Source organism: Leptonotus elevatus, chromosome 12 (genome assembly GCF_054856555.1).
Source record: "Leptonotus elevatus isolate MCC_2025b chromosome 12, RoL_Lele_1.0, whole genome shotgun sequence".
Classification (NCBI taxonomy): domain Eukaryota; kingdom Metazoa; phylum Chordata; class Actinopteri; order Syngnathiformes; family Syngnathidae; genus Leptonotus; species Leptonotus elevatus.
In genome coordinates, this window is record NC_141250.1 from 7,984,342 (window position 1) to 8,008,098 (window position 23,757).

Here is a 23,757-nt window from a genome sequence, read left to right on the forward strand (position 1 = left end):
TATGCCGATGCAAGATTCAATCATTATTTATAAAGTGGTTGGAATAGTAAACATGATTAAATGTTGAATATTGTTTTTATCAATTACAGTAAAAGCATTGTGATGATGCACTTGTTTGATAGTTGGTGGTTAAGTATAATGAAAATGTTTGCAGTGACAGCATTTGCCTTGCCACCAAATGACCAAATATGTCGCTGTACATATTGCATTTCAATGTGCATTTAAAGGGCCAAATGAGGAAGCATGTGAGAGGAAGATCAAGGGGTGGGTTTGTGCGCCAGACAGTTCACCCAAAGGACTGTCGCCACCGCAGCAACACCACTTCCTGTTTCCCCTGCGTCTTTTACCATCATTTTTTTTCTTCAAATTCTCAACAACAAAAAAAAGTGCTGCACAGACAAGCAAAAGAAAATGCAGCAAACACCTGTTGCTCTTGGCCTGTTGCCAAAGTGAAGCTGCAAAGGAAATTCTTATGAACCCGCCTTACACGTTCTACATTCAGCTGCACAATATGAATACATTGTAAAATATTTTTGAGTGTTTCATTTAAATGTTTGGTCATTTTCACATTTTTTGTTTATTCTACTGTCGCTGCGATGGGCTAGCAACTAGATCAGGGTGTACCCCGCCTGCTGGCCAAAGCCAGCTGGGATAGGCTCCATCCAGCACCTCTGTGACCCTTGTGAAAAATATGGGGTTTGGAAAATGGATGGATGGATTGTATTGTCCAATAAAAAACATTTAAGATGAATGAATATGTTGTTTTTATGTATCACAGTAAAATAAGTCAGTCAAAATAATGTTACAAAAGTGAACACAAAATAGTTGAGTCACTACACTCACTATACACGATAATGTGAAGACTAAATAAAAAGTATTATATCTTATATATATTTTTAGATTATTATATAAAATGAAAAATATTAAAATATATATTAATTAATCAGGAACAATTAATGTCTAAATTTTTAATGTATTTTATTTTATAATTTTATGTTTCAATGGGAAAAAATCTAATTAAATATTTTAATATTTCATTTAATGTGTAAAATCAGTTGACCCAAAAATAATTAGACACTGATTGTCATCTTCTTTTTTAATAACAAACATTGATTTGATTTTCTTCTCACGATGATACACGATGTATGGAAGCTGCTTCGCATCGATTTCATTTTTAATAATTCATTTATTTGTCAATTATTTTGACATCATTTAACGATGTTTAATCAGTATGCACTCAAAACATGTTTTAATTTGTTTTAAATATTATTTTTAACAATGTGTAATTGTTGTAATGCTTTAACAATGAATTTTTAATTAATTAGTTGAATACTGCTGTATGAAAAAATACAAACCTAAAATTATTCAAGTGACTGCTTCTCATCAATTATATATGAATTATTCTTATTTTTCTCTTTTGCTAAACAATTTCACATGCTTTATGTTAGGTGAACACAACTCAGGCGATGTGGACAGTACTTATTTTGCAGCGGATATGCCTGGGGGGAAAAATTAGCTGAAGGGGGTTGGGGGGGGGGGGCAAAGTAATTTCTAGGTGAAGACTCAAGCGCATCTGAAAAGCCGCATGGTATTCCACTGCAACACTTGGCTCGTGCGAGGCCAATGCTTGACCATTTCGGCATGGAATGGACCAGCCGTACGGGACTTCTCCCGAACTTCCCGATGGCCAACACACCCCTGTTTACAATATCACCCTTTAAAAAGAATTTTGAATTTGAAAAAATGCACTCTTAGTGTGAATGTATATGCATGTAGTGAAGAGTCTCTGTAACAACGAAGGCTAAACTTCTCCCTCTCTGTTCTTTCAGTCGAGACTTATCACGTCAACACACTTCCTTGGACCAAGTACATATTATACAGGATTTTAAAAATAAATAAACAATAAAAAACACCAATAGGTGAGTTTTTCAACCATTAATGTAGTATAGGTCTGAGTAAAAAAAATTATGAATTACTGTATAATTTAGCCCTTTCTGATTACGACAGCTTCCTAAATGAAGAACTACACAATAATATGGACTTGTCGTTGCTTTTTACCATCACTACTATCATTTAATAGATTGGCACTGAATTTAGAAAATAAACATGACACTTGTTTAATTAAACATTCAACGTGTAATGGATGATGTGATTTGTACACAGTTAACTTTCAAGGTCTTCGTGAAGAGCCGCTGCAGAAAGGAAGGAGTTAAAATCAAAACAAACGGTATACATAAAAACTAATTGGAGGAAATCAGGCTTTTATAACTACAAAGTGAGCTATTAGCTCATAAATCCATTACTTTGCATAAGCTTTGATCTTATCGTAACATAGCTGCGGTATGTGACGATCAATTGGTGCTACTTTTCTCATGTGAGCCCTGAGGCAAAGCCAGCCACGCTGCCTCTAAACCTCTGTTTATTTGTGTCTCTCGGGGAAAAAAGGAAGTAGCACTTTGAAGCATTTTAAACATTGGTGACCTGAGTTCAAGTTCCTCTCTTTCTGCGTTCTCTCCAAAACAGAGGCTGATCAAAATATGTGTCGCCCGAAAGGGGTGGTCTGGATCCTGCTTTATTAACACAATAGCATCTGTGTGTTTGGCGAAAAGGAAAGCGGGTCATGCTAACGGATGGGGTTCTCACGCTGCGTCTAATTGCGGCTTTACAGAGAAAACAGGAAAGGACGTGAGAAAGTGTGCCCTGGGTGGCCTCCCGTCGGCCATTGTGGTACCTGTCAGAGGATATGACTCCAAGCAGTGCTGCACTCCTGCCCACCTACACATTGCACTCTGGGTAACAAGTCAGAGTGATGAGTCGACGATGAGGACTGCATACCCAGAAGCACGAAATGCCTTGCATTCATTAAGTCCCTTAATATTAACTGAAATTGTCTAGAGTCTAACTCTACATTTTCACACCAATGGGCCTTAACATAACTACATTATCATACAAAGAGCGAAAAAACTGTGTAAAACGTACAATGTTAGAGCTAAAGGTAGAAATACAAACTTGCAGCTTCTCACAGATTATAGTGATTCTTCGGTAAAAGCAGAGAGCATTTGACATATCGACACCTTTTTAAAATAATCGCGTAAGTCATTTTGTCAAGAAACACAAAAAAATGAACCATTTGCATCATGAGATAAAAAAAAATAATCAAATGTTTGCAGAAAAATGGCAATTATTTTAAGAGGGTGACAATATATATATATATATATATATAGTATATTAAATCAAAAATAATTGCCACAGTATTTAGGATTTTATGGGCATTAAGGTTTTGTCTCACCATGCAGTACGCTCATAAGTTTACATACCTCTAGGGTATGTAAACTTTAAAGCACAACTGTACATATATGTATTGGGGGGTCAAAAATGAGTGTGCTTATTTTGAGTTAACTTAAAGTTCCTTTAACGCCACTAATTTAATGACCGCCCCTTACTTGGAAAGCCTGTACTGGTGGAATTCCAGTTGCAATGCAGCAGACACGTCCTTGTCAAAATTTAGCCGTAATAAATTTAATAATGCATATATTTGTGGAGACTGGGGTCAAGTTGTATTTTACAACTTTAAAAATGTGCAGAATTTCACCAGTTACTTCATATTAAAGATTAGATAGCTCTTAATATGAAAAGAAAAATGCACTGAGCTATCACTGTCTTGCAAAGGCAATTATGCCATCTAGTGGCAGTAAAATGACCTCAACACAAGTCAATAACACACTCGGTTTTTTTTTACAATGCAGTACATCTTTTTAATTTTAACTCAAATTTGATGAATTATTATGAAATTACTTTATCAATGACTAAAAGATGCAGCCATCTATGCAGCCATTTATGTTAACAATAGTATAAAAACGTAGGAAAAAATATGTTATTGTACTTTTTATTGTACACGTGCATGGCAGGCTAATTGAACACTCCAAATTGTCCATAGGTGTGATTGTGACCCTTGTGAGGACAGGCGGTTAAAAAAATGGATGGATGGATTTTATTGTACATTTAGAACAGATATAAAATTTGTGATTAATCGTGAGTTGACAATTGGATGTCAAAAAAAATAAAATCGCCTGCCACCCCTAATATATATATATATATATATATATATATATATATATATATATATTGCCTAAGTCATTGAATATTGAATTAAGACTCAAGTACCTCCAATATTGTCATTTTTTCATGAGAAACTTTACACACACACACACACATACGCGCGCATGAGCACACACTCCTTCTAGTCTCGGTGCTCTCTTTTCAACTGCCGTCCTCCAACAATAGCCTATCCACTGTTCCCCTGGGAAACGCATGAATATGGAGGAGGTTCCTGAAGAAACCTAGTCGCGCGCGCACACACACGTACACGTACACATTCACACCCATCATACATACAGCTCTCCTCTCTCATTTCAATCATATTAATATATGGATACCTGGAAGGAAAAGTGTGCCCTTACCGCCCCTCCTCTGTGATGCTCTGCCTGCTACTAGCGTAAATGCGAAGCGCACCCTTTCTTTCAACCTCACAATAGGAGCTCCCCGTATATGTCAACACAGGCGCACGCGTCGTGTCAACCTCTGCGTTTGTGGGTAACTCGAGACGGACGCGTTTTTTGTTTTTGTTTTGTTTTTTCCTGTGTGGACAACGAGTTGACCTCCTTGTGGAAGCGGCTGTGCGCGGCGCAGGAACATGTGTTGACGTACAGCAGGGGCACTTGGACACCTGAGGTCTACTGATGGGAGGGAGAGAGTAATGGGGCACAGCCTGGCTGCGCGCTTGGGCAGGGAAAGGTTGGAGCCTGCCAAACTCTGTTCTCCTCGGAATTACCCAGTGCCGTGTTTGTGCGAGTGTGTGTATGTGTGCGCGTCCGTCTTCAAACATTACCACCAAGCTGGCAATTTTATCTGAATCAATCTGAATTATTAGTTGCAACCCTCTACTGCAATGAGCTGTCCGAGTAGAGAGTTGATCAACAATTAATGGATGGTTATTGTGCAATTCCCAAGCCCAGAAGTGATTTAGTAGCATCATGTTTCCACATGAGAAAGATTAGCACAGTCTGGGAATACTTTCCTCGCAGTTAGACTAAATAACCACCCGATGGGCATGAACTTGAGTCTGGCCAGGCGGCCGTTCTGGCTCTAGGTCCAACAGTAAAGGAGGGGGGCGGGGTCCCGATCGGCTTCCTGCTTGCCATCAGGAGAGCGTCGGAGCTGTCATCCGCTCAAGAGGCGAGTCTTTTCATTCAACACAGATGGGCTGGCACTGCTGAGGCTCGCCATGCCCGGAGGCTGTAAAGTATGCCCGCCATGCAAGAGCGTTTATGTAGTTGCATGGCAACGCGTCGCATCTTAAGGCCGGTGTGGAAAAGCACTATCGGGGAGATTGACAAGGTCTGACTTTTATGTCAGAAGGGGAAACATCGACCTCTTATAAATTTATTTCCTACACTTATGGAAAAGTCAAGACATTCTCATCTAAGTTTAAAAACCTTTTAAAACTGTCACCAGGCCACGACACTAGCGACACCTGCACAATTCAAGAGAGCTACATCAAAAATAGATTAGCAAAATTGCAGAGCAAACAGATGTCAAAGCTCACTGGAGCGCTAATTGTTGGGAACTTGTTTGCAACATGCGGTAGGAGTGCACACAAACTCGTCTGAAAAGCTATTTACATGCTGCTTTTTTTAGTTAGCAACAAATTGATTCAGCAGTTAACTATTTAATGTCTCTTTATGAGCAGTAATGGCATCTATAAAGTGATATTAGTCGATGTCAGGAGTAGTTTATCTGTGGTCATATTTTATGGAGGACCAAAACTGCCAAAATTATTATAAAAATGTAAAATAAATAAATTAATGAATTAATAAATAAATGACTAAAAGCGAAAATAAAAACGGATATAAAAAATTTAATAAAAAAATTAAATACAAAAATAAATAAAAATGGAAATTATATATATATATATATATATATATATATATACATCCATAAATAAAAGTAAAAATAAATATTATTCTGATAATTGTTATTATTATCCATCCATCCATTTTCTTAACCGCTTGTCCTCTCAAGGGTCGCGGGGGGCGCTAGAGCATATCCCAGCTGGCTTTGGGCAGTAGGCGGGGTACACCCTGAACTGGTTGACAGCCTATTATTATTATTATTATTATTATTATTATTATTATTATTATTATTATTATTATTATTATTATTATTATTATTATTATTAATTAATTTATTATTATTATTTATACAAAAATAAAAATACATGTCGAAATAAATACAAAAAAATACATGAATCAAATTAAATATCAATCAATAAAAACACTCTGCTCTAACATTTATTTATTTCATGCTGCACAAGTACGAAATGTTATTCAAATGAGGGGGCGGTCCTAAGCGTGTCTTGGGTTGGGCACCGCCGTAGCAAACTGCCTTTCAATGGTCGAGTGAGCAGGTCGGCGAACAAGGAAATTGTGGTGACAGTGGACAAGACAGTCGTCCATTGCTGGAGCACTCCATGCACGGCGGTGAGACTTCCTTGTTCGCTGACCCGCTCAGTCTAGGCAGTCACTTTTCAAAATAAAATGTTTTTAAGCCTCGGCTAATTAATTAATCGGAAGTACGTTAAGTTGTTTTTTTTCTTTCAACTGTGATGCCTGGTGCAAAGTGTGAAACAAACAACTTTACAGATGTCATGTCTACTGTGCAGGTGGTGTGCGTTGTGGTCAAGATGACCGTGACATTGGGTGGTCGATGGTATCGCTCGTGTAATTACGGCCTCTGGTAGTGACCCATCTTGTTGATTGCTTTAAAAAGGAGGCATTTGATGTTTGCCGTTCAATGTCAGAGCCTATTGGAATGGTGATTAAGCCTTTAAAACTGCGCAGGAAACACGTTTACAACATGAGATAAGACTCCACACTTTAATTCGTCTTGGATACCTGTTTACTCAGTAGGTGCTACTGTTTTCGTTAGCAGCAAGCGTTCAAATTAGGTAAAATCATGTCTATGTGTGAATAACACTATGAAGTCAGATAATTACACTTACTAGCTGTTTTTTTTCTGATGGGAGGAAAAGGAAGGCATCTAATTTAGGGAGGTGTTTATTTTATGTGGATGATGCACTCGGTATCTTGTAATTATTTTTAAATCATTTATTAAATATTTTTTCCATGTGCCTGGTAATGAGATTCAGTTTAAAGTAATTTTAACGTATTATGTTTTTATGCCATTTGAACTTTTTTTTTTTTTTTTATACTTGTATAATCATTATTTTATTGGAAAAAATATTTTCTATATCTGGTCAACTTTAGCTTTGATAGAACCTTAAACATTTCTTGACAATAATATGTCGAATGTGACCTCTAGTTCAAACATGATATTCTGATTAATATTACATTTGTAGAATATGAGTTATGAAACAAAATCCAGCCGTTTTTATCCATCTTCGGGGGCAGCCATTTTTTCATTTGCTGTTGACTGAAGATGACATCAATGTTGTTCAGGACTCAGGCAACAACCAATCACAGCGCACCTGTTTTCTGAAACTGAGCTATGATTGGTTGTTACAAGAGACCTGAGCAACTGTGATATCATTTTCATTCGACAGTCAGTGACAAAATGGCTGGATTTTGCTGCTTAACTCATATTCCACTAACGCAATATTAACCAGAATACCGTATTTGGACTAGTGGGGCTGCATAGAACATATCATTGTCAATCATTTTTGGGGGGTTGACTTCACCTTTAAGGTCATGATACCCTGTGGCTAGTAGTAGCCATTAGTAAATACCTCGAAAAGACACATTTATGACAAAATTCTCCCAAATAAAGTCACTCAACTGAACACAAAAAAAGAATGGACAGAACGGCGCTTGTAATATGTAACATATGTAAAAGAGAGTCATACTCACTCTTGTACAGCGCGGGCTATAGACAGTGCAGTAGAGCCGGTCTCGTTGACGCTGTCCAACGTCACGTTTGGCAGGTCGTCGTCATCGCTGTCACTCTTGATGTGACGCGGCGACAGGCCGTTGTGTTCCGCGTGTGCTGTGAGGATGAAATGAGACCATGAAGAAGGTGGTGAAAAAAACAAAAAAGACAATATTTGTGTGCAGTGTACTGGCAGATTTTGCCAACCATATTGCTTTGTCCCGCTTGCTACGCACGTCCCATCCCGGTTTGTCAGTTTTTTGCCAAGTTTATGTCAATCACACAGTTGTCATAGCAACTCATAAAAAACAATTGAAAGGGAGTTTAACTGTTACATTCCTTCCTATTCACTTTCACATTTTCATTTGTTGTCATTCTCATTCGCATCTAATCGCTTGTAGAACTACTTCCTGCTTCCATGTTTACGAATCATGGGAAATGTAGTCCTACTAGCCTAATATAGCATTTTTCCAGTGTTACAATGGGTGGTCGGCGCGAGTTAATGGTACAGCCAGCTCCTGGTTGGCTAACACTGCACTGTTGAACTGTCAACCAAGAAAACATTTAGCATTAGCTAAATAACACAACCGACAAGTTTGCCCCCACCCTTATTCCGGAATAAGGTTGTCGCTTTTGTCATCGGTCTTCCGCACAAAACTCACCCTGACCATTACATATATGAATGAATAGGAATATAAAATAATTTCAATGCTAATGACTGCAGCTGTTTTAAGCCTATTAATTGTTCTGCTATTAGAGATAATCTGAAATCCAATCTCGCATGTACATCTACCAAGAAACATTAATTTGGCATGATGTGCAAGGCCATTGTGCACGAAGCTACATCTAGAAGGAGCACCGAATTAATTTAGAAGGCACACCCCTTTGTACATCTTCATCGGTACCCACCCACAAAAAAAACAAAAAAACGTTATCTTTATTTATACAGTATAGCGCTTTCACAATTAACAATATATAAACATAGCATATTTCCTGCAAGGTGGGCGGGGATTATTAGAGTACAATAATGTTACACAATATTACCAGTAGCCTACTTTACAATTTGTCTTAAGTTAAAGTGAAATTCAAAATAATTATATAAAGGGCTATTATAGGGATTTTAGTCATATTCCCCCACAAAACAGTCTAGTGGATGCTACATCGTCTAAGCATATAACACAAGATCATGATACTTGACTTATTGAGCCATTTTCAACAGTAAGAAGATCATATTTTGTGTATAATTAATGTGACAAATTCATTATTTTTCATGAACAATAAATACATTTAAAAATTGATTGTTCCACTTGCTGTCAATAGAAGATGACATCACCTGTGCCTGAGGAAGTAGGTAACGACCAATCTTGGCTCAGTTAGCTGACTAAACCAAGAAAAAAGGTGAGCTGTGATTGGTCGTTACATATTTCCTCAGCACACGTGATGTCATCTTCAGTCAACAAATAACAAAATATTAACTTTTTACTGCTAGAAATGGCTGAGTGAGTCAAGTATCCTTTTAATACGGCACAAGGAATTCGATCATAACACATTAAGTTCAAATTCTGATTATGTGTGTCAGTAAGTGCTGCTGTTTTGGTGAGCAACAGAGTTCACCATGGCTCAGCAGTTGATTACATTTTACACGTGCGAACAACAGCGACTATAAACAGAGTTAATTGCACTTGCCACCCTTTTAACTTTGTGAGAGGGAAAATGAAAGAGGGGGATGTGTTTATTTGTCTTAAGTCAATCATGCACATGGTGATTAATTATTGTATGACGGCGGCCTTTAACTCATTCACTCCCAGCCATTTTCACTGAAGCAACCCCCTTCGCTCTCAGCTGTTTTACTGGATTTTGACTGATTTTGCAAGGTCCACAGAATATTGTATTCTATTGCTATAAAAACATGGAACCTACCAAAATAAATATTAGAGTCTCTTCTTTCATCAGAAAAAAAGTACATTTGCATCTGTTTCCATTTTGCAGTAATTAGCATTAGAGTATAGCTATATTTAATCATTATTCACAAACCTGTTAAAAACACTGGGGAAAAGAGCTTTTTGCAACATGGCCCTGGCTGATCTCTTATACTCTGCTGCCACCTGCTGGCCGTTTTTTTTGTAATGACTACCATTGCTTTAAGGGCTTCTTGAGGTCAGAGGCTGCATTATTTTATTTTTTTTAAGTATAAATACGGTTTTAAAGTAGAAGGTTTTTATACGTTTTGGGAGCAAATGAGTTAATCATCTCAACATTATTAAATTTAAAGAATTAAAACAGACTGATTTTGCTCTTTTTTTTCCAATGCAGAGCTCAAGTTAGCATGTAAAAAAGTTACCGTTTTATTAGTTAACATAGTAAATGTATCTTCATACTAACGTATGGTGGGAATGTTAAAATGTTAAAAAAAGTAAATTTTTCCCATGAGGACAAAATGTTTTGAACTTTCATGTCAACTGGCATCTTTCGTTTTCTCAAACTGTTGCGCTTCACCTTCAGAATGAACCACCTACTCCACAGTATGGTGATTAAATATTGATTATAAGTCATTCAGAAAGAAACCCACACAAAGAAATCCAGTCAATAGAGAACATATTGTCCATTGAGGGTCTCCTATATGATTTTCAAAGCTATCAAGGGTCCTCTTGGATGGCACTAGAGCCATTATGGCCCATAATAAGAGCAGCAAATAAAGCAGTAGTGACTGCTTTTAAAGCTTTTTACTTGTACAATCTGAAAAGGGGGGCTAGGGTAGGGGGGGGGGGGGGGATCACCATCTCGCCTGGCCTATAGAAAGCCTGCAATTAGGGAGTGTAATTAACTCGAAATGCGATGTGGGGTGAGGAGGGGGGTATATTTTGAGCGAGGGACACAAAGGAGAAGTGCTGGAGAGGTGGGCAGATCACCACATTTCTTTCCTTTCTTTCGCTCTCCTGTTGTTTCCAGTCATGCCCTGTTTCCATGGCAACCTGCTGCCGGAGACAGGGAGACAGCAGTGAAAAGGAAGTGTATCCGCCCTCTCTTAAAGAGGATGGCCGACCTGTGCGTGTGTATGTGTGCGCGCACTTGTGGGCGTGTGGATGTGGGTGTGGGCAAAGTGTTTTTGTATCAATGTTGAAAGCTTTTCATATGACTTACATCACTGCACCCTGTTGTGTGGCTGTCATCAGCTTTAAAGTGAGTCAAATAGGTGGGTGCATACTTATTTAGTCGGTCGCATAGTTAATGCATGGTGTGCTATATTCACGAGAGCCTTTATTAGGTACACCGGCAAAAATTCAGCCTTTTGAGAAGTGCAATGGCGACTTCACTAAAGTGTCTCATCCATTTCCTGACCAAGCTCAGAACTCAATTTACTCGTATATGAAACATATTGTCCCCATTGAAATGAATTGAAACGGCAGTCTCGAGGGGGGAAAAAAACAACACAATTTTTTGCTTACTGGTTTTAAAAGGGGAAGCCAACCCCAAAATTGTCTTTACAATAATGTTTTCTATACAGCCGTACTTGCCTAAAACACCGTAATATGATTATTATTGCATTTGTGGAATACGAGTTAAGCCGCAAAATCCGTCCGTTTTTATCCATCTCAGGCTCAGCTTCAGAAAACAGTTGAGCTGTAATGATGATTTGCCTGAGCTCTGAGCAACTGTGATGTCATTTCAGTTAACAGCAAATGGCAAAATGGCCGCCCCCTGAGATGAATAAAAACAGGTGGATTTCGCACACAAACGCAATATTAACCAGAATGGCGTGTTTAGACTAGTGGGGGGCACATGCAACATATTATTATCAAGACAATTTTTGGGTTGACTTCCCCTTTCATAGGACCGAACGATTTTGAAAAATAATCAAATAAAAAAAATGTCCCCTCAGTATTTCAGTTGCAATTTAATATGCAACAATTTTTTCAAAGTCCTCTACCCATATATATATATATATATATATATATATATATATATATATATATATAACAATCATTTAATCTGTATTGTTAAATTAAACAATATAAGGATTATTATGCATAAATGGTCATTTGATTTTATAGGTCAGGATTAGAAAAATGAAAGATTGCTTACCTACTTCAATTAGAGTTGTTAACTTATTAAAAACTTTGACTTAACAGTCTTTTAAGATGAACCCCAACTGTAATGACAAGTTTGCTCTATTATTTATTTGGTTGTTACGAACATAACTTTGTGATTCATTTTTCATGAATAATTTCCAGTTTAATACATTTTGTAGAAACTTTATTTGGACGCACGCCGCTATTGTTATTTACGTTGCAACGCATTCAGTGCGTAATGCTATTGTTGCGAGCATCAAATGATTAACTTGTTGCTTTTTATTTGTTTTGTTTCATTTTTTTGGGCTTGCATTTGGAATTTTGGAAGGTAAGATAAACGTATCTTTTTTTTACAAAATTTATTCCAAAAGAAAAAAATAGCTGCTACAGCATTAAAAGTAACTAAATCCGTTTTTTTATACGTCAACTTGGCTTTGTCCGCGTGTGTGTGTGGGTGTGTGTGTGTGTGTGTGTGTGGATGTGTGGGGGTGTGTGTGTGTGTGTGTGTGAGTGCCACCCATATTCAATATGCATCCACACCCTTGTTATGTAAGTCGTGATTTTCCCGTCCTACTTTTTCTCCCCAGAAATTCACAGCAAATATCTCTGAGGATGACCCAACCCAGAGCTAATTACACCCCCCCCCCCCCCCCTAGCCCCACTACACCCCCCCCCCCCCTTCCCCACCCCCGTTTGTGTGCTCGCATGTAGACTACGTGCACGGGCACGAGGCCTAAATGTCCATCCTTGCAGGATGTGACCAGAAGCAACCTCTTTTAGAAAAATGAACACTCTCCCTGTGTATGGCGCGGGAGGTGGACAAGAGCAGCCAGTGTGGGTTCCCTCCCCGTGGTTGGCATTAAAAACTCCACCCAGTGAGAGAGAAGCAGTCACACCCTGCGTGACATTGGAAGTGCTGCAGATGTTTGCTGTTTCGCTTGCTACCTGGAATAAAAGGCAACAAACAACATCTAATAGCTTGTTCACCTTTGAAGGGCAGCATCATTGCCTGGGGGGCCACCAGCCGGCACGCTGTTTGACGCAAGACACAAGGTTACCGTCAGAGGTGGGAGGAAGTCACATATGCGCAAGTCATACGTAATGCTCACATCTTAGCCTTCAAGATTTGAGAAAGTCCCAAGTTACTGTGGCAACAATGAAGCAAGTCAAGGTCCAAGTAAATGTCGAGTCAAACAATCTACAACACACATAAACACATCCACACCACTTTACTCTCAGTATATGTACTTGAGTTTGTTAGCAGTAGTTATTGATGAGTTCAACTGAAAAGTGAACTCATTTACTTGCAGCCATTTTCACTGAAGCAACCCCCTTCGCTCCCAGCTGTTTTACTACGTTTTGACTGATTTTGCAAGGTCCACAGAATATTCTGTTCTATTGCTATAAAAACATGGAACCTACCAAAAGGAAGATTAGAGTTTCTTCTTTCATCAGGGAAAAAACGTATAGTTGTATATGTTTCAGTTTTGCAGCAATTAGCATTAGAATATAAGTTTCATCATTATTCACAAACCTGTTGGAGACACTGGGAAAAAGAGCTTGTTGCAACATGGCCCTGGTTGAGCTCTTATACTCTGCTGCCACCTGCTGGCCGTTCTTTGTAATATCTATCATTGCTTTAAGTAGGGATGGGTACCTTTCACATTTGAAGCGGTACTGTTCCAATTCTCGGTACTTGGGAATCGCTACAGATACTCAACGGTAACAATTTTCAGTACTTATGTTCTCGCTCTTTGTTTCTCTCCATTTTTTATCTTTATTTTTTATTGAAATGTATTTGTTTGTATTTTTTTATTTGGGTATATATATATTATAATCTATTTAACAATTACTTTTCAATATATAAAACAAAAATGTAAAATTTAAAACAAATGAGCCACAGAGGAATAGTAAATAAAGGTATACTATTTTACAATTATTGAAGTATAATTTTACACAAAAATGAATATAACAAAAACCTAAGTGAAGCAAAGTTTTGTGCAATGAACAACACAAGAAACGAAATTAAACACTAACAGTAAATATATTAATTAATAATTGATGGTATCTTCGTTTCTTGCGCAGTTTTTTTTTCAAGAACGTAAAGCCTGCCGCACGATGAGTTCAAAGTTTGAACCCAAGTTGGACTAAAATATAGCTAAAAACAAAACAAAACAAAGAGGACATGACTGAAATGTTGCGTTCAAGAGCGCCATGGAAAATCGTCATTTCCTCTACTCTTTAGAGTCACAACTTAGAATGAAGTACTTCAGCACCAAAACGTGAATCAGTGCTCGTAAGTACCAACCCAAATCGGTCTATGCCACAAAAAGTACCAGTCTTCGGTACCCATCCCTAGCGACCTCTTCATGTCAGAAGCTCTATCAAAGCCTTCTGTATGTTCCAGCATAAAAGAAAAAAAAAAGTTTTTTTTTTTAAACAAAAAAACGTATAAATATGTTTTTGGGAGTACATGACAAAGTATTAAAAACATTTATTCATACAGGGTTTATTTTTTTTGCTTTAAATCAGTTAACAAGGTTTACCTCTATTTTTTGGGTTAACATATATCTCTTATCTTTGAGTTGCAAACTTTGCATGTTGCCGTTCTATTTTTCCCCATTTTATTAAAAACGTGATTCTTAAAGACAAATGTAATCATCTTTGGAGCTCCTTCCACGATGCTTGCTTGCTTAATGAGGTGGCCTCTGAACTTGGCTTTATAACATGGTGGCTTGCCAGGTTTGCACACACAACACAAAAAAATGATGCATGTGGCTGCTCACTACATACTGTATAAGGCAGTGGTGCCTAAGTCCGGTCCTCAAGAGCCCATATCCAGCCTGTTTTCCATGTCTCCCTCTTGCAGTGCAGCTGAATCTGATGATCAGCAAGCTTTGCAGAAGCCTGATAACGATCCAGATCTTGAATCAGGTGCGTTAGTGGAGAGAAACATGGAAAACAGGCTGGATAGTGGCTCTCGAGCACCGAACTCAGGCAACCCCGGTATAAGGTCAACTTGACAATAAGGCCAGCAGTGTTTCTTTTTTTTTTTTTAAGAGTGTCAAAGTGTCATTGTATTTTTTATTTATTGCTTCATTTTATTTTTGCTTTATTCTATAACCTTTAACGTCACTTTTACGCTTGTGTAACATGGAGTAAACGCCACCATCAAAGGGCGAGTAGTTCAAATTTGTTTTAATTGTATAGCAAATAACTTATTTTTATACTTGCATGAATGATTCGATTGTATTTTAGTTTTTAGGTTATCGTTTTCTTTTATAACAGTTGAGATTATTAAATGGTAAATGGACAACTTTTTAAATAGCGCTTTGACTACACCATAAGGTGCCCAAAGTGATTTAAAATTTAAAGCCTCACATTCACCCAATCACACACACACACACACACACATACACCAGTGGTCGTCTGCTGCCTTGCAAGGCGCTGCCAGGTCCACTGGGAACAAATCGGGGTTCAGTGTCTTGCCCAAGGACACTTAGTCACCAGGGGTGAGGATCGAACTCACAACCTCATGGATGGGAGGTGACCACTCTACCACTGAGCGATGCTGCCCGACTTGATCCATCTGGTTGACTTGGGAGAATATTTAATTTCATTATACAGTGGTTAATTTATTCTTCTACCTGTAAGTTAATAAAGCTACAATTTGACTTGAATTTTCTATTTTAATTACATTGTTCCCTTACTTTTCGCGGGTGTTACGTTCCGCAAAGAGAGGACGTTAAAAAAATAAATAAAATTGTTATCACTCTTCTAATCACTAAAATAGCAGCATAAATAAAGAATACAGTAAATCCGGGCAAGGGTGGGCAGGGGGATAATAATGTCTGAAAAACCCGCGAAATAACGAGGTACAACCCAAGATAAACCCCATAATATATTAATTTTGGACCCAAATACAAATACGGGATACAGTAAATCCACGCTAAACGAACCGCAAAGAAGCGAGGGACCACTTTATATCCAATAGAATCATTTTCACTTTGGTTTCATTGTATCCACAATGGCACAATGGTACGACGGTGTATTAGGGCCACGTATAAATATATATTTTTAGAAGGCGGGTGCGATATTCTGAGAAAAAAAATGATATTAAGTGGCAGATTTGCAAGAAAAAAACTCAAAAAATTACAAGAAATACACATAGCGTAGCTATAGTCTAATGTGAGGATTCATTGGTGGTTAATGGGACACTGTTTATAAAATGCAAAGGCTTGTTGGAGACAGATTCATTCTTTATAAAGTTGGAAATTTGCACCTTTATAAAGTTTTTTTCACGGAATATAGCCCCCACCCTCTAAAAAAATATATTTATGCGTGGCCCTAATACGTCGCCGTACAATAGTATATTTTATGCATGTATGTAAAAAAAAAAAAAAGCCACCAAAGTTGGCAAAACTGAGTAGTCATCACATACCTAAGCTCCACCTGGATCGTCATGGTAATAAAATAACTAACCGCCTCCCACAAACTAGTATTTTCACATGAGAACAGTTTTCACTGGCAGGCATGTTTTAATCAGGTCTCACCTTTGCCCTGGCTCTTGGCGTCGTCCAGCAGAGGTAGCATGATGGCGTTGTTGAGGCTGGAGGGCGAACGCACGGCGGTGGTGTACATAAGCGGCAGCGACTGCACCACCACCGGGATGCGGTGGACGCGGCCGCCCAGCTTTCCGGCGCCCTGCAGGCCCAGCGGGCTGGACGGAGGCGGCGGCACCGAGTGCAGGATGTGCAAATATGGCTGACCTCTCATGCCGGGCGCCACCAGAGGGCCCGGCGAGAGCACCGATGACGCCGAGGTGATGACCGACGGCGACGATGAAGAAGACGACGACGACAGGGAGGACGGCGAGAAGGCGGATCTCAGCGGGGAGGAGGATGACATGGTGGTGGAGGGGCGGGGCTTGTTAATTGACAGGTCCACCGGCTCGGTCTGCGTGTGGAAGTGCAGGTCGTGGGCGAGCAGGTCTTCCGGAGGCTCGGGTTTCACTCTGCTGAGGAAGAAGGGGACGCCGTCCATTGCGGAGTAAGGCCGCACTTTGGGGGACTGCGGAAGAACAGAAGCATTCGTTTGTCTGGCTGCCTTAGAAAAAACATTTGAAACACTCTTGAAACATTTGCAAATGGTTGTCTTATCTTTGAAAACCATTAATTGTGTTACAATCACAAAGTATTAAACCCTTAAAGTTTGATATCTGTTGATATAGCTTTGAAGAATCGTAGGCTAAATATTTCAATACCAATCAACGCCCGTTTTGAGCTGGCAAAGCAGTAGGCAATGGCATGCCTGAAGTGTGGGGGCCCGATGCCCCCGATGGTCCGCCCGTGTGGACGAGTTTGGTTTCCCTACCACATTCCAAAACATGCGTGATTAATTGAAGACTTGTTGTCCATAGGTGTGAAGACTAGCTATGCTTTTTTGTCTATATGAGGCGATGGATGGATGGATGGATGGATGGGATGAAATTTTCTGCAGCTTTGACTCTTTGAGTCTTAGCTTGGAGATTTTTTTTCAACCAATGGGATGATTGCTATAACAATATTTGACCAATGCTGAGAATGAAGACATTTTTACCACATCCTCATAGGATCTGGTAACAAACCAAATCCAGATGATAGCTACAAAGACACTGCCCTCTCACACTGTTTGGTTGAAAATCAATAGTATTCTATAGTGTTGTTCCGATACCGATACTGCATTAAAACAGTGGTGTCGGCATCGGCAAGTACTAGCAAGTAACATGCCGATACCATTATTTCCTACGCTAATATAGGACTTTGGAAGCAGCATCTTGTGTCTTGCTTGTGCACGGCATTCACTGATGTGTGATGTGTTCACTGCATGCCGAGCCAAGATATCCTACTGGCCCTTGAATGCTCTGAACCAATGGCAGGGCAGCTTTTCCATGTTGGAAAAAAACAAACAAACTATGTATCGGTAAAACTGGTTATCGAAATCGGTATCGGGGGCCAAAAAATGGTATCGGAACAACACTAGTATTCTAATGCAGTTTGAAGATAAGTTGGTAGTTTTGACTGGCAGAGAGGTCAAAAGGAACCTAAAGTAAACAGCTATTCCAACCATCTTGGTACAAAAATCATTCAGTTGAGAAAATAGTCTGCACCAAATTAGAATATTTCGTCAGATACTATTCAAAATCAATAGGATTTTTGCTATGACACTGCACAATGAGCCATCATTTAGTACTGTACTTAACAAATACAGTTAATCCACTAAGGGACACAAATAAGATAATGAAGATAAATGCCACCCACACTCTTCATCTACTCTCTCTCTCTTTGATTTCTTCAAAAATCAATACTTTTCTTACTATGAACTTTTGTGTTGGAGGATGGGTGAGATTTAATGAGCAAAAACAACAAAAGAAATAATGAATTGGAAAAAAACTTGAAATGACTATGTGCGATAAACCAATTTGGGAATCAATTTCCTGGTAAAATGTCCACATCTGCTGACTACGGCAGCAAAATACAGGGCCAGTATCGCTGATATTTTTAACACGTAAGGTAGAGGAATCATCATATTGCTAAATATGAATGGAGACTAAAGTATCAACCTCATGAGACTTGTATCGATCAATACGAATAGCAAATTTGGTATCGATAACCATTGAACACTCAAAACGACTCTTTTACATCTCCAAAATCAATAGCACTATTCACATGACAAGTTAAATGATTCGTTCAATTGATAACTGGCAGAGTCAACATTCAGTGTGGACATATTTCAAAACGAATAGCATTCTTGCTACAATTGGAGCACATGGCGACATAATAAAGATAGTGACACTCAGCACTTGTAACCTTTCATCATCTCCTCTCTTTCCCTCCCTGCGTTGTTCCGCCTCTCGTTTCCTCCTGTTTTCCATCACTCCCCCAGAAATGTGCCTCTGTGTATTGCCCCCCCCCCCTTTTTAAACCTCCTTTGTGGAAAAAAACATCATATGGGCTCAATTTCCTGCCCGTCTCTCCTCTCCCTCTCTCTCTCTCTCTCTCTCTCTCTCACAGCCCCGCTTGTAACACAGGCGCTCCGACGTGACCCTGAACGCATCGCAAACTTGTTTCCCCACAAGCCGTCTTGGGTATTTTAAGTGATCTTGGTCCGCAGCGTGTCACATGTGGGAGGGGTGCCACAAGTCTTGATCCTAACACTGAGGCCTTTCACAGGCCCATTGGGGAGGGAGCTCATACGGCACTTCTTTTTTTCTTTTAACTAATCGTACGCGTAAAGCTTATTAAATCTAGGAGCTATGAAAAATGTGCCCCGCCATGGATTTTCACCCTCACTTCACATTTCATTCTGCTTATGTAATGCTGGCTGCGAGTAGTGAATTGAGATTTTTTTTCTCTTCCAAGTAGCGTGTGTTCATTATTATTATTATTTTTTTTTGTAGTAGCCTACTATTTATACTCCAGGCTTGTATACTCAGCCTACAGGAAATGTTACAAGCTGATGAATAGAATGAAAATGCTTGTTTACTCCGTAACGCCTCCGCAAGTGAAAAACAAACCCCGCCACCACGCTGGACGGGTTCACCTCAGGTTCAGCAGCTTCAGGTCAACGTTTATGGCGTGTGTTTATGGTCCGCTTTACAGAACCACCCACTAACCATTCTCACACAAAAAATTAATAAAAAAAAATATATATATATATGTGCCCATATGACCTTTAAACCCAACCCCCTGATAGCATTCTGGATGATCTCTAATTCAAAATCAATTATTATTAGTATTAGTACCATCTGCAGGCCTTTTAAATAGGATTTTTATCACGGCATTTCAGATAGTTAGCGGTGATAAAGAAGATGCACTATATGTGATAGATGGTTTATGTCCGAAAAAATATATATAATTATAAGTATGATTTTGCTCATGCCATTTATGTTCCATCTAATATTCAATACTGATTATATTTGACCTTATATACTGTACAGGGGATCCTCAGTGATCACGACCCATCATTCGACATTTACAGTTACAAATAGCACGCCATGAACTCGTATGCAGGAGGATTTCCACGCAAGTTACAAAAGGACACGGTCAGTTAGAGTCACACAGTTTTTCATTTTGGCATTATTGATGTTTTTGTCTCGACTGTAGTTTTTTTTTCCATGTTATTGTCTTGTTTTCTTGTCGTTTGTTTCATGTCTGTCTCATTAGGCTTTTGTGTCCACCTGTTCTCGCCAGCCCTATCCCTTGAGTCGACCAATCAGCTTCCTCAACCAGCCACTTGTGTCTTGTCCTGGTGTTCCTCGTCTTGTTGGTTTGCTTGTATTTGGTTCGCTGGTTCTGTTCAGTCTTTGTTGCGTCATTGATTTGGTTTGTAGTCCCTGTCAGTTGTCATGTCGTGTCGTAGTGAGTTTTGTGTGGGTTTTTTTTTTTTCATGTTTCAAAAGTGCCTTGTTTTTCTATGTATTCTTGAAATTAAACACTCTTGACTTTAAACGCTGCTTTCTTGCAATTGGGTCTTCTACCCTGTCCGACCTAAACACATTTGTTGGTCAGGAATCGGATCAACATTTTTTTTTTGTATCGATTATAAATGTTGAAGGTTCAACTTATGCATCCACTATGAATTACATTGATTTCAATGCAAAACGCGAATTGTGTTTCTGTGATGACATCAACGCTGTATACATGTTGAAAACTTTTTGGGCTGCTCAATCCCGTGACAACAACATTTCTGGGTTTATAAAAAAAAAGTAAGAAAACATCCTCAGTTTTGAAAATGGACATTTTTCAAAAGCATGACAATTATGTAATACTTCTATTCATCAAGCATCCATTTACCATGTTATTGTGCTCAGTTGCAATCACATATATGTCAGGAGGCTATCTGAAAGATCCTCTTGTGCGGGAGAACAAGCAGTTGGAATGCATCATGCATTATATTTTTTTCATATGATGGTGTCAATTCTATGACCATTTTAGTGGAATATATGGGTTGTAGAGCTTGCTGATGAGCTGATCATTTGATTTGGGTGCGTTGGAGGAGGGAAAATCTAAAATGTGCAGGATAGGGGCCCTCGAGGACCGGAGTTGCTGGCCCCTGGTCTAAAACAGGGGAATGGACATAATAGTAGATTATTAAATGTTAAGAATTTGGCTAATTATGCAGAACTGATGCCATTTAATTACATCTTAATGGAATTAAGGCAAAGTGGCGAGAACTACTTGAATGCAACAAGCAAAGATTGAGTCCCAACTAGTTCACTGTCTAACGAAGTCCAACATTACATCAGCTAAGGCCGCAATGGCATGAGCTTATGTTCCTTGAAATATTATGACTTCATTCTTGTGTCATCATGATCCCACACCCTCCCAAAAACATTTATTGTCTGAGAAAAAAATAGGCTCAGCAGAGGTGTTTCTGATGTATTCACATTTTCCAGTTGTACTGGTTGAAGAAGTCTTTGATTTGACTATTCTCCCAAAGAATCCCATAATGCAGTATGCATTATGACGAAAATCGACGCCATGGCATAACTCTTCCACGCAGCATTATTCTGCTTGACAAGTCACTGATATGAACAACAGAAGCTCAGAACATAAAAAAAGACTGTCCCATCCCGTGTGGAACATAATCAATAAATTGATCCTTCAGAAGGATCTTTTCTTCCAAAGGCAAAAACGAAAACTTGGCTTTCATATCAAGCAACAATAACAGAAAAAAACAAACCACCTCCACTCTCATTTTGACAGACACAAAACCCACTTCTTTCACTTTCACACACAGACACACACGCACACGCCTACCTGCCTCAGTTGTGGTGCCATTGTCTTTAATAGGGGATACAGGTTCGCAGGGCACATTTTCCAACCCCTTGCGGGGGAAGGGTCTAACGAGGCAGGCCGTATTTTCAGCCTTGGCTCCGTGCCACCCAAATGAAGACCACATTTTTGTCGTGCCCTGCGACGGGGAGGCGCAGTCATTGGGGGCGGGAGATTGGATCTCAGAGCACTTCAAAGCCGCTTGAGGTCGCATCCAGATTGACATCGCGCCACGAATGGAGGGTGACTTCAGAGGAGCTGAAAAGCCTTGAGGCGCGGTACAGAGCAGAACACCCAGAAAGACCCGGCGACGAAGCACCTGCTGCCACACTTAAGAGCACAGATGTGGAGATTTCTTATCAGCAAGTCGTACCAAATGTATGTGACCAAACAGTTTCACAAGACCCAAGATAAGCCATCGGGCAGGAAGGATCTGGTGTTCCTCCCATTCAACATGCACTGACAAATGACCTCTACTTCATTGTGACTCCAAGTCAGGGGTGTCCAAACCTTTTTGGCAAGGGCCACTAATTAAACACGTTAAAATGTATTGTATATTTTTTATGTTCTAGTTATTTTTGAAACATTCTGTTATTTGTTGTAAGGCAAATAGTTTGGGATTTTTCAAGATTTTGGGGGTGAACACAGCCCTTTACCCCACTGTACTAGATCCACCCCTGCACTAAACAGCTGCCAAATCCCATCTCCACATTCAGAAGCAAAACAACAGCAAACTGTAGTAAGCAGAGCAATTTTCAAACACTTACTTGAGGATCATTCCCACTGAAAAAAATGTATTCATTGGACTAAACAAAAACAAAAACATAATTTGTTACAGCTAAATTTCTTAGGTTTACTCATTAAAGTCATGATTTGGTAGAAAACATCATTTTTAATTTAATATAAATCAAATAAATGTATTTTTCCCAAGCCAAATAAAAAAGTTAATCCAAGTGATTTTTTGTTTTGGTCTAAACTAATTAAAGACAATTTTATTACTTTACCCCAAATCCATGATTTCTGATTCAGTATGAACAAAATGTGTGGGGTTCAACCTGAGCTGGTTGCCAGACAATTGTAGGGCACACATAGGTAAGATGGAAGCACCAGGTGGGAAGGCTGGAGGCTAGATTTGAACCCTGGACTGCTTAATTGTAAGGCGGATATGCTTACCATGAGACACCAAACTGACTAAGTTTTTGTTTGAAAGCAATGACAGATTTGCAATCAAATAGCAAAATGCCAGAAAAAACAGGAAAACTGTCCTTAAAAGATCTTGTTTATTGTGAACTTGTGCAATCTTTTGTAGAATTACATGAGTCTTAAATTTGGAATCCTAGTGAGTTTTTTTGTGTCTAACTAGTGGGGGCATATGCAACAAATTTTTCTTGCAGATTAAAAAAAAAGGTTTTTCATTTAGCTCCCCTTTGTGTGTAAAATTTGAGAAAATATCAAGAAAAAAAACATTCATACATTTTTACAGTTTTAGCTTATTTTTTATAAAAATAAAAACTTTTTATAGGGACAGTTTGTTATTTGACTGCAAATATATATTTTTGTTTTATTTCAATGAGCTTAAAGTTAGCAGGCTTGGTGGCCCACTTCACAGGGGGTTAGGGTTATGCCCAAATCCACCTTTTTTCTTATTTTTCTTTCTTTTTTTTTTTAAACTAGCCTTTTGGGAATGTGGGCCCAGTCACATGTCATTTTTAGTATATGACACAAGCCAGAGAAAAATGGATGCTGGACTGGAAATGGCCCTCAGGCCATAGTTTGGATACTCTTGCTCCAAGTGATGCTTAACTAGGATCACCTAATAATGAAGAGAACAAGTGGTATAGAAAATAAATGATGTGCCACATTATGTAACGCAGAATAGCAAATGTGTTTTGAATTCTTCCGTTCCAACAACTATCTGACCCAAAGAG

The 23,757-nt window shown here is 38.9% G+C and overlaps 1 protein-coding gene across 2 annotated transcripts in view; it reads right to left on the reverse strand.

Annotated features, from left to right (window-relative positions):
• The window catches only part of klf12b (Kruppel like factor 12b), a 63,291-nt gene that overhangs the window by 9,844 nt on the left and 29,690 nt on the right, over nucleotides 1-23,757 (reverse strand). The window contains exons 3-5 of one of the 2 annotated variants that reach the window (XM_086091109.1): nucleotides 16,568-17,084; nucleotides 13,002-13,046; nucleotides 7,926-8,061 (exon numbers count right to left, since the gene is read on the reverse strand). In XM_086091109.1, the coding sequence (XP_085947235.1) occupies nucleotides 7,926-8,061; nucleotides 13,002-13,046; nucleotides 16,568-17,084 (698 nt within the window). The remainder of the gene's footprint in view (nucleotides 1-7,925; nucleotides 8,062-13,001; nucleotides 13,047-16,567; nucleotides 17,085-23,757) is intronic. The other variant, XM_086091110.1, reaches the window with a different exon arrangement.